The 16,367-nt window shown below is 42.5% G+C and overlaps 1 protein-coding gene across 1 annotated transcript in view; it reads right to left on the bottom strand.

The window, feature by feature from the left end:
* Positions 1-3,459: 3,459 nt before the first annotated feature.
* rab35b (RAB35, member RAS oncogene family b) overlaps positions 3,460-16,367 on the bottom strand; it is a 62,963-nt gene continuing 50,055 nt past the window's right edge. The window contains exons 4-6 of the mRNA XM_020514026.2: positions 12,338-12,462; positions 5,746-5,870; positions 3,460-5,637 (exon numbers count right to left, since the gene is read on the bottom strand). Of these exons, the coding sequence (XP_020369615.1) occupies positions 5,509-5,637; positions 5,746-5,870; positions 12,338-12,462 (379 nt within the window). The 3' untranslated portion in view covers positions 3,460-5,508. The remainder of the gene's footprint in view (positions 5,638-5,745; positions 5,871-12,337; positions 12,463-16,367) is intronic.

The following is a 16,367-nucleotide window of genomic DNA, read 5'->3' as shown; positions in this document are numbered from 1 at the left end:
ACAACAAATGCTGGACAACAAATGCTGGACAACAAATGCTGGACAACGGTGCCCACATTCCATCAGTAAATAAGAAAAGGAATCAAATACAAAATGCACAGTTAAGGTACATGCACACAACGAAGATTGGTGCACAGACACAGGGTTACATAAGCTGAATGTGTGGGGATTGCTGTATAATTCTAGATAACTGTCCAAAGTGACTCAAGTCAAACTGTGCCCATGCACTTCCAAGTTAATGTACCCGTTATATTGCAATTACCATCCACTCCCAGCAGCAGTACAAGTTATCAGTTGAGCAAGATGTCAATAGCCAAGAGACACCAACAACTCATGAAAGCCCCATAAAGCGATGCACGCAGTATACAGAAGTTTTAAACCTGGTGTGGGTCTTAGGTGAAAATAAACAAAGATTTAAGCCTACCTAAAAACAAAAGCGATGAAACAAATTAGACATACTTGCATAGCATGCTGACAGGAAAAACACCAAGAAACTTGACAATACAAAAGAAATATGCACATTTTCCAATGATACATATCAGCACCCGAGTGCTGCACGTACAGTTCTGGAGGGAACATGCAATTTTAACCAAAGCACATTTAAGCAAGACAAACAGTCAATAGCACTTACACTGCCCTTGTTTGTTCCAGACAGGTGGCAGGCAAACTGTGCTAACCATTCATCATTACCTAGGTGTTAATTATCATAACATTGCTTAAACTGTTTTAAGGCTATTCCAATCAATTTAGTGGACATCAGCTTTCACCTCCATCCACCCACCACTAGGTCCTGCAGCATTGGTTTAATTAGTTTAAAAATAGTGCATCAAGAGGAGATGGACACTTTTTAGACCAAATGTTTGTCAGCTGGCATTGCTTGTGACACATCCTTTACTAACTGTTCAATTTCTTGAAAACTGACAGTCACAAATAGTAATAGTTCAGGAACTTTGAAATTAAATAGCAGCGTTTGTGAGCAAGTTGCTTGAGAGAGTCATGGACCTTTAGTAATATTCCTCACTTAAAGTGGCAACACAAGAATTATTTTAGGAACTCACCTGAAAGTCTATCAAATGTTATACTCATAGCATACAATGTTAATTTGGGTGTTTACTTCAACATACCTGCTGTAGACAGTGGGATCTGTACTTGTAAATAGATGATTTTCCTTTCTATGTCATTGTTAATAGATGTCAAAGTGCAATTAACAACCAGCCACAATCTGGAGTCCACGAATATCTTGTGGGCTCACAATACATCCAGAATATAGTGATAAGTACAGAAATGACAGATGCTTGAAATAAGGATTCATTTACATGAAAAGCACTCTACGTTTAGAAAGAACTACAGACAATTGCAAAACCACACGCACACTCAAAAGTAGTTGCAAATCTGACCATCATACAAGTCCCATACACAGGAACAAGTAAACGTGTAGCTTCAACACAAATTCCATGCAGCTACGTCCTGCAAGGGCAACTCATAATGGGAATAAATCCTGGATCAGCCAGCAATGCTTACATATCCTGAATGAATTAAAAGGAGTAAGTTAAGAACATGCTCCAGCTGCACCATTGGATACAGACAAAACGGGCGGCATGGTGGCACAGTGGTTAGCACTGCTACCTCACAGCGCCAGGGACCCGGGTTTGATTCCAGCCTCGAGCGACTGTCTGTGTGGAGTTTGCATATTCTCCCCGTGTCTGCGTGGGTTTCCTCCCACAGTCCAAAGATGTGCAGGTTAGGTGGATTGGCCATGCTAAATTGCCCATAGTGTTCAGGGAGATGTAGATTAGGTGCGTTATAGGGGGATGGGTCTGGGTCTGGGTCTGGGTCTGGGTGGGATGCTCTGGAGGTTCGATGTGGACTTGTTGGGCCGAAGGGCCTGTTTCCACACTGTAGGGATTCTAGGATTCTACGAATATGCAAAGAACTGCAATCCTCAAAATGTTTTGTTGTATGCAGTGCATGTCAATTCATAAATGCATTTTTTTTTGGGCTATACCTGAGGGGGAATGTTTGTGAGCAGCCTGTGCACACGATTGCTACAAACGCACACAGCTCAAAGGAATCACTGAAACAAGATATAGCTTAAGTGCAAGGCATCTATACAGGTGTTAATGACAATATAAACACAGACATAAACAAAAGGCTTCAGTTAACAAAGTTTCTAGCATGCATGTACACATCCACACGTGCAAATACAGAAACTAGGAATGCTCACAACCATGAATTGGGAACACATACATAAGATACATTCATTCTTTGTGTATATGCACAAGTCAAATAAGGTTGGAGTGCAAGAACATGCAAGGTATCAATAAAGAGGATAGATTTTTAAAAATCAAACTGTTTCCATGAGCTAGGACACCTCTGGAACAGGTGGGACTGAAACTGGGCCTTCTGGCTCAGAGGTAGGTACATTACCACTGCACCACAAGAGAACTCATCAATAAAAAGATACATAGGTACACAAACAATGCATCCATGTTTTCTAAGTTTGTGTACCAGCCACTTAAGACAGGAGCAAGATGTGCACACTTGGTCCTCATGTACAAGACCTTTGAATCACAGAAGCCCCAGTGTGGAAGCAGGCCATTCAGCCCAGACTCCACACCAACCTTCCAAAAAACATTCCACCCAACCCATTCCCCTACCTTATTCCTGTAACCCTGCATTACTTCAAGAAAATTATAGAATGATGCAGCACAGGAGGCTGCCATTTGGCCCATTATTCCTGTGCCAGCTTTATGAGTGATTCAATTAATCTTGGTCTGCTGCTGATTCCCCCAAAGCCTTGTTATTTTTCCATTTCCAATTATTTACTCAAGTTTATTACACTGCATTCATCGCTCCTTCAGATAGTGTAATTCAGATTACAATGCTGTCAATTTTCTTTTCTCTTCTAATCACCTCAATGTTCTTTAATCAATTAAAGTCAATCTGTGCTGTGATTACCAAATCTTCTGCCACCTTATAATGTTCAAGAAATCATGAAGGGTAAATCTTCAGTTCACCTCTCTGCTCAAAATGAGAGCCACTTGAGAGTTTTGTCTACTTTCTCCGCAAAAATAAATAGAACCTTTTACCCAGGCATTATTCTCTGCAAAAGTTCAAAGACAGTTGTCCTTCCTAAAGCATGATGCCCAAGTATGGCCACAGCACTGCAGCTAAGGAATTTAGTACCCAAAATTTCAGACATTTAGCAACAAATTCACTGTTGCACTTTCCCAGGTATCTCTCACTTTGGGCAAATAACCATAGAAAAAGGTACAAAGCAAGTTGAAGGAAATTTGCAGGCTCCCATAATCAAGTATGATGGCAAACACAAGGAAAAACATCTTGTGTGGATGGAAGCTACGCATACAGGAAGTGCACGTGCAGAGAGGTGAACACATCTTGTGCCTGTGGCACATTATGGGTATGTGACAAACATACAAAATTGCAGCTGGCACCACATTTTGCAACAATTTCTGTGTTTTAATACATAATTGTCATTACGAACAGTTGCATAACCAAATGCCACAAGATTTCAGATATTAAGATACACCTTTGAACAGAAGGGATTCCACAATAACACCTTGCAAAGTAGGTCTTCTCTTGATGTAATGTCCACCTTGTACACAAATAAAGAGTACATTTTCTTTAAAACTGTCAGTAAACGGTAATCTTTAAAATAATAGTTATTTAAGTTGCTTTTATTCAACAGCCTGTTAAAAAAATTGGCATCCACTATTCCCAATCAAGTACTTGCCTGGTCAGGTACACAGTTTTGAACCAAGGTAGAACTCCCAGTGCAATGACCAATGAGGCTTCATTCTCCCACCAGACAACCCTCTCCATTCCCCACACTGGCAAACCACATGACACAAGACTTTTCATTTAATAATAATTAGCACTCAATTTTGGGCAGTTTTGTGCTGCAGATTTCACCCATCCAGATTGCACTGAACTCAAATCCAGTGTTCATCCACCTCCCCAGTAGGATCAACTACTTTTTCCACACAGATCAGGTGATGGGCCATTGTGTATTTTGTGGGGTGTTGTGTTCAAAGCTATTAAATATTAGTGCTGGGGAAACATGACTTTCCTTTCAGGCACCTGTGTCAACATTAAACAGATCAGGTTGGAAACAAAGTACAGCTCTCCATATTTCTCCCCCAAGCACTTTGAAATCTGGTAACAGTAAAGGTGGCGATTGTAGCTATTTCCCACCAACTGGTGGTTTCACAGGCTCCAGCTGCCAAACTGAAGAAGTAGTGGGGCTTGATCATTGGAGTGTGAATTGGGGCTGCCAGAAATCTCTCCACACAAGGCCCCTCAGGCAGCGCAAATTTTGACTCCAGCCATGTGGCCTAGGTACAAACTCTTGTTCTGGTGGTGAAAAAGCAGTGGACAAGCTAGAGAAGAAATTTACGCCTTCCAATATGCAATAACCCCCACTTTGTAATATGTGTACTTATTGCGTTGTAGGACTTGGATATTGTGCTGTTTGCAGTGAGACACCATCACAAATCAATCAATCAATCACCTGTCTTCCAGGCTGAAGGACTGAGGATTAAACACATGCCAAGTTAACGTACATGATCAACAGGCTTTTTAAAAACCACTGTTCATTCACACTGCCTTTTTCATTTCAATGTCATTCCCCCACCCAACCCCAGTTTATTCCCCTCCCCACCTGTTATAGAACAAGCTAGTTACTATTCCACACAAGATAAATGCTAACCAAAATTTCTGGACCCACTTTAGGTATAAACAGCAGAATAGCTAGTTAATTGATGGTAAAAGAATTCAAAAGCAAAAAGGGGCTCTTGAATACCATTCATAAAATACCTAGTCCAGTGGTGAGCCCTTGCCCTTTCATCTCTTCACGATAGTTAGCTTAACCTCTCCCCCCGCAACCATCAGCCCCAAACACAAACTATAAATCAGATAATGTGAAGGGGAATCCAATACAGTGGGAACAATAAAGGAATGGAAGGAGCAAATGACGTTATGTCAAGTTAGTCAGTAGCTTGATTCAAAGAATTCAGCTTTCTTAAAAATAAAAAAAAAGAGAAGAACGAAAGTGGTTCATGATTTCTTGGCATCTACAAGTATTAGGCAAAGCGTCGATGAAAACAGGGTGGCATTAGAAGCTGAAAGGTATACATCATGTGCAGAGTTTTTAAAACTTGTGGGTGAGACAATTCATTCGATCTTTGAGACATCCACACAAATCAAACTGGAATGAGACGATCTAATCCAATCTTGGCACTGAGCTACATCGGCTCGGTCACTTTCATTTGGGGCGAAAAATAATTCAGAAGCTGAAATCTGGGAGCAAAACCACTAAGTCAGCAAGATCCCACATCTGCTGTTGTACGTTATCCTTCCAGCCTGGAATTGGGTATAGGGTGGGGGGGTTGTGTGTGGAAAGAAAATGTCCATTTTTGACTTCATGATATACAAGTCCAAGTGAAAGGGACTGTTCATTCCAAAGAAGTCTTTTTTTGTTGTTCCTCATTAGCAACACTTTCTCTTCTTTTTACTATTTTTAGATAGTTTGATGACATCATTCTGCTGCTGTTGCTGCTGTTTGGCTAAGTTCTCTTTCTTGGCCCGCAGAACTAGCTCCGTGATGCAGTTGAACATCTGAAAAGAAATAGAGACCATGAGCCTGACGCACACGAGTTGAACATGACAAAGGACAGCAGACAAAGTAAACTAACATTCACCAAACCCCATCACAGAGGAGCTTACCTCTTCAACGTTGAGGTTCTCTTTTGCACTAGTTTCAAAAAGCTGAATGCCCATCTGTTCTGCAAACTTCTGTGCATCATTGGTCTCCACCACTTTACGAGCTGGGTCATCATTCTTGTTGCCAACTGAAATGGAAGCAAAAGCTTAATCATTCTTGACAAAGGAAGCTATGCAGTGATGCAGGATTCAAAACAGCTCTTCATGCCAGAGAATTCATTGCAAGTATCCAAATGAACAGTAAGGAATTCCAAAAACAAAGAGTGTTGGAGGAACTCAGCAAGTGCAGCAGCATCTATGGACAGAGAAACAGAGTTAAAGTTTCAAGTTCAATATCACTTCTTCAAAGCTGAAGGAGGTACAGATTGTTCTTGCCCACCACCTACCCTGTTAAATGAACATTCTAGGGGTCACCATTGACCAGAAACCGAAGTGGACCATCAGTATAAATACACTGCCTACAAACAGCAGGTCATAGACGAGGAATACTGCAGCACATAACTCACTGCCTGACTCTCCAAAGCTTGTCCACCATCTGAAAGGAACAAGTCAGGCATGTGATGGAATGGTCCCCACTTGCCTGGATGGGTACAAGTCCAACACCACTCAAGATGCTTCACATCAGCGGACAAAGAAATCCACTTGATTGGTACCACATCCACTCTCTCCATTATTGGTGCTCAGTATGATGTGCGTGTATACCATCTACAAGATTCATCAAAGCTCCTTAGACAGCACCTTCCAAACCCATGGCCACTTCCATTGACAATGACTATATTTTTTATGTTTTCACACTCATGATAGGCAAAACATTTTTAAAAGTAAAAAAAAGTAGGTACTGTAAGGTGCATCTTTTAAAAAAAAAAAAAGTGGGCAAGATTGGGGAAAGCAAGGGCTCTAAATGTTGCAAAAAATCCAAAGCTGGTTCCAAGCAGGCTAGAAAAGGAGTGTTAGGCAGAAGGTCTGCACCCGTGCTCTGCAAAAACCCATTACCACTAAAGAAACAGCAAGCAGTGCCCGTACTGGCCAACACCAAAGAAAGGACTGTACATCTCAAGATATACGCACGGCAGGATTAGCTCAAAAAAGTCAAGAGAAGTCCAACCTCTGACAGCCTCAATCTTCAACATCAAAGCTATCAGAACTGGCATTTAAAACATCCAAATACTCTGGCACTGTGGGATAATAGACCAGGTGCTGTGTAAAATGAGAGCTTACCGACTTGGCATTTTCAGCAACTGGGAAGTGGCAGACAGACCAAGGACAAACTATCTATGACGGCATGAAGATCCTGTATTTCACACCAACACCGCACCCATTGAACTGGTCTCAGTTGACAGATAACAACAGTAATATGGACATCAGTAAACTACTGTATCACAGGGCATGAAAAGTCACGGTTGTGCATGTTTAAGCACCACAGTGTGAAGACACATAGGAGGAAGAATTTTACCAACTGACTGCAGGACAGGCTGGACCAGATACCCAACTCAAGCTATTGATCAGTAACCTCAGTGCTAAGCTCGACGACAACCAGCAAGAACGGAACAGTAAATCGAGTTCTATGGGTCAACAAGCCCACTCATTTCAAAAACATCTGTTGGCCTTTTAAAGCATCAACATATTCGGCATTGGTAACACCTTAGCCAAACACAGGTCATCCACAAGTGACATGGAGGTCACCAGACAACAAAAAACTGAACAGGATTGACTACAAACTATTGTATGTAAGCCATCCCTATAAGATGTCAGGACTTGTTAAGATGCTAGCACAGAATCATACCACTGCTTTCCGTTAGCCAAGATCCAACTGAAGCTGAAGGTGACCACAATCATAAAAGATGGCCATTTGCAAGGCAAAATTTGAAGAACAAGGATATGGATAGTTGAGCTGGCCCTCTCCAACAAACCTGAAGTACCAATAAAGTTGGACAATATTAGGTACAGTACAGAATTATCCAGAAAGGGGGATTAGAGGGAGAGAGCACAAGTTACCAATCAAGCAGAGAAGAGCCAATAAGATTAATGGATCACCGACCCAACATGGAAATTGACTGATAAGAGCAAGGTGAAGAACAGGAGGGACCAAGAAAATAACATCAAGCAAAAACAGTACAATAAAGAAAAGTATAGAAAACTGGATAAAGCTATGAAGAATTGCAGGGAAGAAAAACAAAGATGGGCAATGAGTTTTAAAAAAAGGCAGGGATGCACAAGTAGCAAAATGTTGGAATAACTTCAAGATTAATAGTTGCAGAAAAGTGGAGCAGAAGATTGGGAGGCAGATACTGGAAAGGTGCAGAAGTCACAGGGTTGTAGTCATGGGTGACTTCAACTTTCCAAATATTGATTGGAAACTTTTTAGTTGTAATAGTTTAAATGGAGCAGATTTTGTCCAGTGCGTTCAGGAAGGATTCCTGACACTGTGTAGATAGACCAACACGAGGAGAGGCCACTTTGGATTTGGTGCTTGGCAATGAACCAAGTGTTAGACCTGTTGGTAGGAGAGCATTTTGGTGGTAGCGATCATAACTCTGTTACTTTTACAATAGTCATGAAAAAGGATAGGTAGATACAGCAGGGTAAGGTTTATAATTGGGGCAAGGGTAATTATAGTTCTGTTAGGCAAGAACTGGGTAACATAAAATGGGAACAGATGCTGTCAGGGAAGAGCACTATTGAAATGTGGAGATTGTTTAAGGAATGCATACTCGATATGTTTGTCCCTAGCAGGCAGGGAAGATACGGTCGAGTGAGGGAGCCTTGGTTCTCAAGAGAGGTCGAACGACTGGTTAAGAGGAAGAAGGTGACGCGGTGGCACAGTGGTTAGCACTGCTGCCTCACAGCGCCAGGGACCTGGGTTTGATTCCAGCCTCGGGCGACTGTCTGTGTGGAGTTTGCACATTCTCCCCGTGTCTGTGTGGGTTTTCTCCGGGTGCTCCGGTTTCCTCCCACAGTCCAAAGATGTGCAGGTTAGGCGGATTGGCCATGCTAAATTGCCCGTAGTGTTCAGGGAGGTGATGGGTCATGGGTGATGGATCTGGGGGGGATGCTCTGAGGTTCGGTGTGGACTTGTTGGGCCGAAGGGCCTGTTTCCACACTGTAGGGATTCTAATTCTAATTCTATATAAGGTTTAGGAAACAAGGATCGGAAAAGGCTCTAGAGGGATACAAGTTAGCCAGGAAGGAGCTGAAGAAAGGGCTTAGGAAAGCTAAAAGGGGGCATGAGAATTCCTTGATCCTATCTGCCAAGGTTAACTCCAAGGCTTTTTACACGTACGTGAGGAAAGGAGAACACCAGAGAAAGGGTAGGACCGATCAAGGATTGGAGGGAATTTGTGCATGGAGCCGAAAGAGATAGGAGGTCCTTAACGAATACTTTTCTTCGGTATTCACAACTGAGAGGGACCCAGTTGTAGAGGAGGACAGTGTGAAACAGGTTGGTAGGCTACAGGAGGTTGATGTTAGTAAAGAAGATGTACTAGGAATTTTGAGGAACTTGAAGTCCCCTGGGCCTGATGGGATTTATCCAAGCGAGGGAAGACATCGCACGGCCTTTGGCAACGAACTTTTCGTCCTCACTGTCCATGGGTATAGTGCCGGAAGATTGGAGAGAGGCAAACGTCATTCCCTTGTTCAAAAAAAAGGGAATAGGGATAACCCTAGAAATTACAGGCCAGTTAGTCTTACATCAGTGGTGGGCAAATTATTGGAAAGGCCTCTGAGAGATAGGATTTATGATCACTTGGATAGGCACAGTTTGATTCGTGATAGTCAGCATGGATTTGAGAGGGGTAGATCATGCCTCACAAACCTTGTCTTTTGAAGAGGTGACCAAACATGTGGATGAAGCAGTGGATGTGGTATACATGGATTTAAGTAAGGCGTTTGATAAGGTTCCCCATGGTAGGCTCATACAGAAAGTAAGGAGGCATGGGATAGGGGGAAATGTGGCAGATTTGGCTGACCCTTAGAAGACAAAGGGTGGTAGTGGACGGAACATATTCAACATGGTGCTCAGTTAAGAGTGGCGTACCACAAGGATCTGTTCTGGGTCCTCTATTTGTGATTTTTGTAAATGATTTGGATGTAGGAGTGGAAGGGTGGATTAGTAAGTTCGTGGACGATACGAAGGTGGGTCGAGTTGGGGATAGTGCAGAGGGTGGTTCTAGGTTACAAAGGGACATTGATAAGATGCAGAGCTGGGCTGAGAAGTGGCAGATGGAGTTTAACCATGAAAAGTGTGAGGGGATTCATTTTGGAAGGACAAACTTGAAAGCAGGATACAGGGTTAACGGAAAGATTCTTGGCAATCCCTCTATTAATGAAAACTAACACACCATGCACCTTCTTAACAACTCTATCCACCTGGGTGGCAGCTTTCAGGGAACTGTGGAGGTACTTAAATCGGGGAGATGTCAGAGGTAGGTTCTTTACTCAGAGTGGTCGGGGCGTGGAATGCATTGCCGGAGAGGGTAGTGGAGTCAGCCACATTAGGGGCATTTAAGTGGCAATTAGATAGGCACACCGATGATAGTATAAGGCAGGGTGGAAGTTAGATAGACCTTAGGTTTAGGGTAAAAGTTCAGCACAACATCGTGGGCCGAAGGGCCTGTACTGTTCTATGTTCTATGTTCTAGATACTACACAGGATCGTAGTCCAGCCCTAGCTCCATACTCAAACTCTGACTGCACCTCAACAAAGTGAAAGTCAACCTGGGTGAAACTGCCCAAAGTCGTCTCAAGAGCCACCAAGAGCCTGAAGAACAAGATGCCTACAGGCAGATCTCCTGAAACACGACTAAACCACTATTAATAGAACTCACAGACCTGATTAAAAAGACATTGACATGGATGACTGGGGGAGGGGGAGGGGGAAGGTGGGAACTTCACAATGACCTCAGCCAGTGCAGGAATTGAACCAACTCCGTTAGCATCATCTGCATCACAAACCAAACATCTAGCCAACCTAGCTAACCAACTTTCACAGCATACTCTCAACAGAACGAGAACAGAAGCAGACAGTTACCTTTGAGAGGAACAGGCAGATTTCAGATTTGGCAAATCATGCTGTGAGTCGACCTTTATGCATCATTGGCCAGAGCCTAAAGTTTCAGAAGCCACTTAACTTAATTGATTTCTAGAAGGCTTTGAATAGCATCCATCACTGTTACTTTGGTACAACTCAAGGTAGTATGGCATCCCAGAGCAGTGTATGAACATATTCGAAGCATTGTCCCATATTTCAGTTGCTGCGTCCAGACCAGCATGGGCACCAAGGACTCCTTCAGCATCAGAGATGCACACTCTCCCACTCCTTTCTTTTTGGTTCTTGATTTTATCATGAAGGCACCATTACAGCAAATTTATATTTGAGTTATAAAGGTAATGATGGGTGCAAGTTTAGGCATACTGTGCCAATTCCACAAGTTGACAGGCCTGGGTTTTGCAGATGACCATCAACCTGCTGGCTGACAAATCACACTTATTCGAAGGGGAGAGTAGTGGCACCAAATTTGGTCTACGCATCAGCCACAAGAAGACCAAGACACTGATGACTGGGTTGCAATAAAGCCTTTCCATCATCTCCGGGGCATAGACTAAAGGCGTCAATTCCTTCCCCTATCTAGAGAGCTACATCTTCAGCTCTGGAATTGTAGAAACCAGCATCCACAGAATCAACAAACCAGCACTGGTTTTCCAAAGGCTCAAAGTGGTCTGGGCAACCAACACTGTCAAGATAGTCAAGGTGATGTCCATCTCTTGAAGCTTTTCCTTAAAATATACTTAACGTCTTCTTTGGTCAACACTGTCATCTTTTCCCATCTGGTAGTGACCATTCAACTGTCACTGTCTGGCACAGCATTCACCCTGGATACAAGATCTGTCTTGCCATCTGTTGGTCTTTCAAAATATTGTGTCAGCACCTCTGCCCGTTCCTCAGCATGTCCTTGTAGGTGTCTGTCCAAGTGCTGCCCAAAGTATTGCATACACAGTGCTGGTTGAAGCACCTTTGACATTTCTGCTGTTCTCTTTATATCTCACTAGCATAATTTACAGTTAGAATAACAATGGACATGTACAGCTGTAGATTCATGGCTATCTTTATGGTGTTGTTGCCCAGACCGTTTAGAGCGGTTGGAAAACTGATGCTGATTTGCCAATTCATGTTGACATGCCCTTTTTTGGGGGTACTGCACCGTTTTGTTAAAGATTCTTGTTCACCTGCAAGTGTGCATATCTTTAAAAAGGGACCATTGATCAATTATAGCTTGTTTGTCCCCTGCATTTATTCTGAATTGAGGACTCGTGTCATGGCAGTGTCCCTATCTCTGGGCCAGAATGCCTGTGTTCAAGTCCTAACCGCACCAGAGGTATGTTATAACAAGTCTGAACTTGAATATAAACTTTAGATTAACATGTGGCCGTGCTCCCACACAACTTAAAAGGGAATGCTGCTCAAGAGTGAAGGATAAATGGCAAAACACTCATTACTTGAAGGATTGGGAATAGGATTGGTGGGCCAAGGCAAGGGCTGAATCATCTGGTAATCTCCAGATGAGAGACTGAGATGCAGTGGCAACTTTATACATACCTAGTATCCGACACACATCATCACAGTTCTGGTTTATTTCATGCAACCATCGCTTGACGTTTACAAAGGATTCTGCACTGGTCACATCATATACTACTATAACCCCATGCGTGCCTCTGTAGTACCTGCCAAATAAGGAGAGGTAAAAATTACAAGACATGGATTAGTTTTGATGCTGTCAATAAGCTCACACACCTTTGGCAGAGTCAATTTGAGAGTTCATATGGCTTTCACTTATTCCTATTCCTTATAGAATCATAGAACTTTACAGCATGGACATGCTGACCCGTTTTCACAATTAATCTAGCCCCATTTGCTTGCATTTGGAACATAGCCCTCATACCTTTCCCACCCATATACCTGTCTAAATATTACTTAAATGACAAAACTGTACTCTCTTCCACCACTACCTCCATGTTCATTCATACCCAAAAAGACAATAAAAAGTAATCTAGGGAAATCAAATCTCCTCTATCTTGAGCATCAACCCTTCAAAACGTAACAAAACAAGCACATAATCCAGACTCTCACTGCAGGTGCAATGCAGAGAGAAAGCTGCAATGTCAGAAGTGTGATTTCATAGGCGAGATGTTAAAGCCTCACGTGCTGATATAAAAGATCCCATATTTGAAGGTCAGAGCTCACCTAGTGTCAAGGCCAACATTTATTGCTCAGCACATTTAGTCAATGTTGTTTGTGGGACTCTACTATTCACAAACTGTATGCATTGCTTACTAATATCACAACACTAATGAGCGTTCAAAATGACTCCGAGAATTCAAAGTGCTTTGTAGCCTAAGTTGTGAAAGGCATTTTTAAACAAGTCTTTTCTTTAGTCTGAAAAGTTGCAAATTAAATCAACAGTTTTTAAATTCAGTTTCAAACTCTTTGTTCCATTACTGAATTTTTTTATTGACAGATTTCTTGATGGAATCTATGATAATGAAATAATTACAGCATCTTAACTTTGATCATGGACATCTCGAGATAGTAGGTAATTCTGCACTATAATCGGAGAACTTTGTGCAGAGAACTTATCAACTACGACAATGTACGAGCTTTACAAATCCCAGCAATCCAAAAGAAGGGGCAGGCTCTGGCAAAGAGCTGCAAGTGCACCCTTGGAGTAAAGGTAAGATATGGAGTCTCACATGCCTTGAACAAGGCTAAAAGTAAGTATTTTTGACTTGGAAATCTACAAACTATTTTTGCTGTAGGATCTCAGCATAATCCAGCTTTTATACATTCTTAAATCTCACCATGTAGCATGTACTTCAGCCAATTACTGTCACTGCAGCACTCAACGTCCAAATTGATTAGAACACTAGGTGCCGTGGTGGCTAGCACTGCTACCATACAGCAGCAGGGACTTGGGTTCAATTCCACCCTCAAATGACTGTCTCACTAGAGTCTAGAGTGCCCCGGTTTCCTCCCACAGTCAAGTTAGGTGGATTGGTTATGCTAAGTTGCCCAGTGTCCAGGGATGTACAGGCTAGGTGGAACTGCCATGGGAAATGCAGTGTTACATGGATAGAGTAGGGGGCAAAATCTAGGTAGAATGCTCTTTAGAGGGCAGGTGCAAACATGACAGGCTGAATGGCCTGCTTCCACACTGTAGGGATTCTATGATTCTACATGGCTATATATTTGGGTACAAGTCAGTATTATTTTAAACAAGCTACTCAGGAGGAGATAGTATCCTTGAAAAGCTTTGCACAACCCCAGCAACATGAGCTTCTCAGATGGCATTCTGGTTACGTGCATCATGGTACAGTACTGACTCATGCAGGACAGATGGCCCTAGATGTGGCTCTTGATCAGTGCTGAATTAGCTCATCTGCATGGGAGGTGGCAGTGGAGAATCTGCAACGTCTGTCAATCAGTGTCCAAAGCCAAGGGCACGGGGAGCCTGTGTTCATTACAGATTGCTTTCTTTAATATAAAAGAAACTACCTAAACCACAAATTCTAGCAAAAGAAACAGAGTAATACTAATATGCTGTTGAAAAAAAGCTACAAGAGATTATAATTAATGCTTCAGTAAGTGTTTACTGGTCTCCAAACTGACAACTCAATTACAAAACCCACAACAAATTGAGGAAGGGATTCCCACTCTGTCACAGTTTGTCTAAGTAATGGTGAGTCATAGGGCAGCTGACTCGCACTGCATGCGAGGAAGGGAACAAGGGTCTAATGTTGCACTGTTTAGCTGACAAACAGGAATTAGCATTTCAGCTCCTTAAGCACTCTCCAGAGTATAAATTAGATCTGGTTTGCCTGTATCTTATCTATTTCCATACCTTTTAGACTACAACTACAAAATATCGCAGCAGCAGAAGAAATAGGCTATTCAGCCCATCAGGTCTACTTCAACTACGATTGAAATGAGTGATCAGGTAACGCTCAACTCTACTTTCCTGGTTTTTCCCATAACACTTCATCCCCTTGTCGATTAAAAATTTGTCTATCTCAGCCTTGAATACTCTTAGCAAACTTGACAGCCTTCTGCAGTAAAGAAATCCTCCTCATCCCTGTCCAACACAGGTAACCTTTTATTCCAAAACGTTCCTCTGGATGTCGGCTCACCCACAAGGGGAAACAACTTCTCCACATCTACCCCATCAAGACCCCTAAAAATCTTATGTTCCAGTAAGGACTCCCTCTCATTTTTCTAAAATGCAGTGAATACAGACCTCAACTGCTCCTAAGAAAACCCTTCCATACTCTTGATCACCTGGACTGGGGAAGACAAAGTCAGAAGTCACACAACACTAGGGTATGGTCCTGATGCAGAAGCAGCGCTTTGAAAATGAGAGATTTTAAATAAACCTGTTGGACTATAACCTGATGTTATAGGGCTTCTGACCCAATCAACTGAGTGAAACTCTGGACTGCCTCCACTACAAGAATATGTTTCCTTAGATAAAGGGGGCAAAAATGGTTACAGTACTCTGGGTAGGATCAAACTCGTGCCTTAGAATCAGAGCCATGGAGATCCTACACAGGAAAAAGGCCCATCAAGCTTGCACCAGTCAAAAACAACCTAACTATTCTAACCCAATTACAGCACCTGGCTCCTAGTCTCTTATACCTTAGCATTGTAAGTGAACATTTCAGAAGTATTGCGATGTAGTGAGGGTTTCTGCCTCTACCACCTTCACAGGCAGCAAGTTCCAGATTCCCACTACCCTCTGGGTAATTTTTTTCCCCTCATATCCCCTCTAAGCCTCTGCCCTTACCTTAATTTTATGACCCTCACTGTCATTGATCCCTCCTTCAAGGGATAACATTTCTTCCTGTCTGGACTGTCTGTGCCCCTCAATTTTATACGTTTCAATCATGTTCTCTTCAGTCTCCTCTGCTCCAAGGAAAACAACTTTTATCTTTCTCTTCTACTCCAGGAAACATTCTGGTAAATTTCTTCTGCAATCTCTCCAGCACAATCACATTTGTCCTATAACGTGGATTCCAAGACTGCACGCAATACTCTAGCTGTGGCCTAACCATCGGTTTACATAATTCCAGCATCATTTCCCTGCTTAAAAACTCTATGCCTCGACTAATTAGGTCAAGTATACCAAACGCCTTAAACAATTTATCTAGCTGTCCTGCTACCTTAAAAAGGGATCTGTGGGACATGCACACCACGATCCCTCGGATTTTCAGTGCCTACCAGGATCCTGCTGTTCGTTGTTATTCTCTTGCGTTGCTGAAGTAACATGACCTCACACATTCAGATTCAATTCCAAGTACCACTGATCAGCCCACCTATAATCGTCCTATAATCTAAAGCTATCCTTCCCACTATTTACCATTCATCATTTCCCGTGTCATCCGTGAACCTACTGATCACCCCTCCTACATTCATATCTATTGTTTATATATACACACACCTCAAACAGCAAGGATCCCAATGGACAAAACCCCACTCTACAGACTGCCAGTCACAAAAACACTCCTCGATCATCACCCTCTGCTTCCTGCCACCCAACCAATTTGCCAAATTTCCTTGAATCCCACGGGCTCTTTCT

The sequence above is a fragment of the Rhincodon typus genome, chromosome 24, assembly GCF_021869965.1.
Source record: "Rhincodon typus isolate 14 chromosome 24, sRhiTyp1.1, whole genome shotgun sequence".
NCBI lineage: Eukaryota > Metazoa > Chordata > Chondrichthyes > Orectolobiformes > Rhincodontidae > Rhincodon > Rhincodon typus.
The sequence above is the reverse complement of the archived record's forward strand: the minus strand, read 5'-3'. Positions and strand labels throughout refer to the sequence as shown.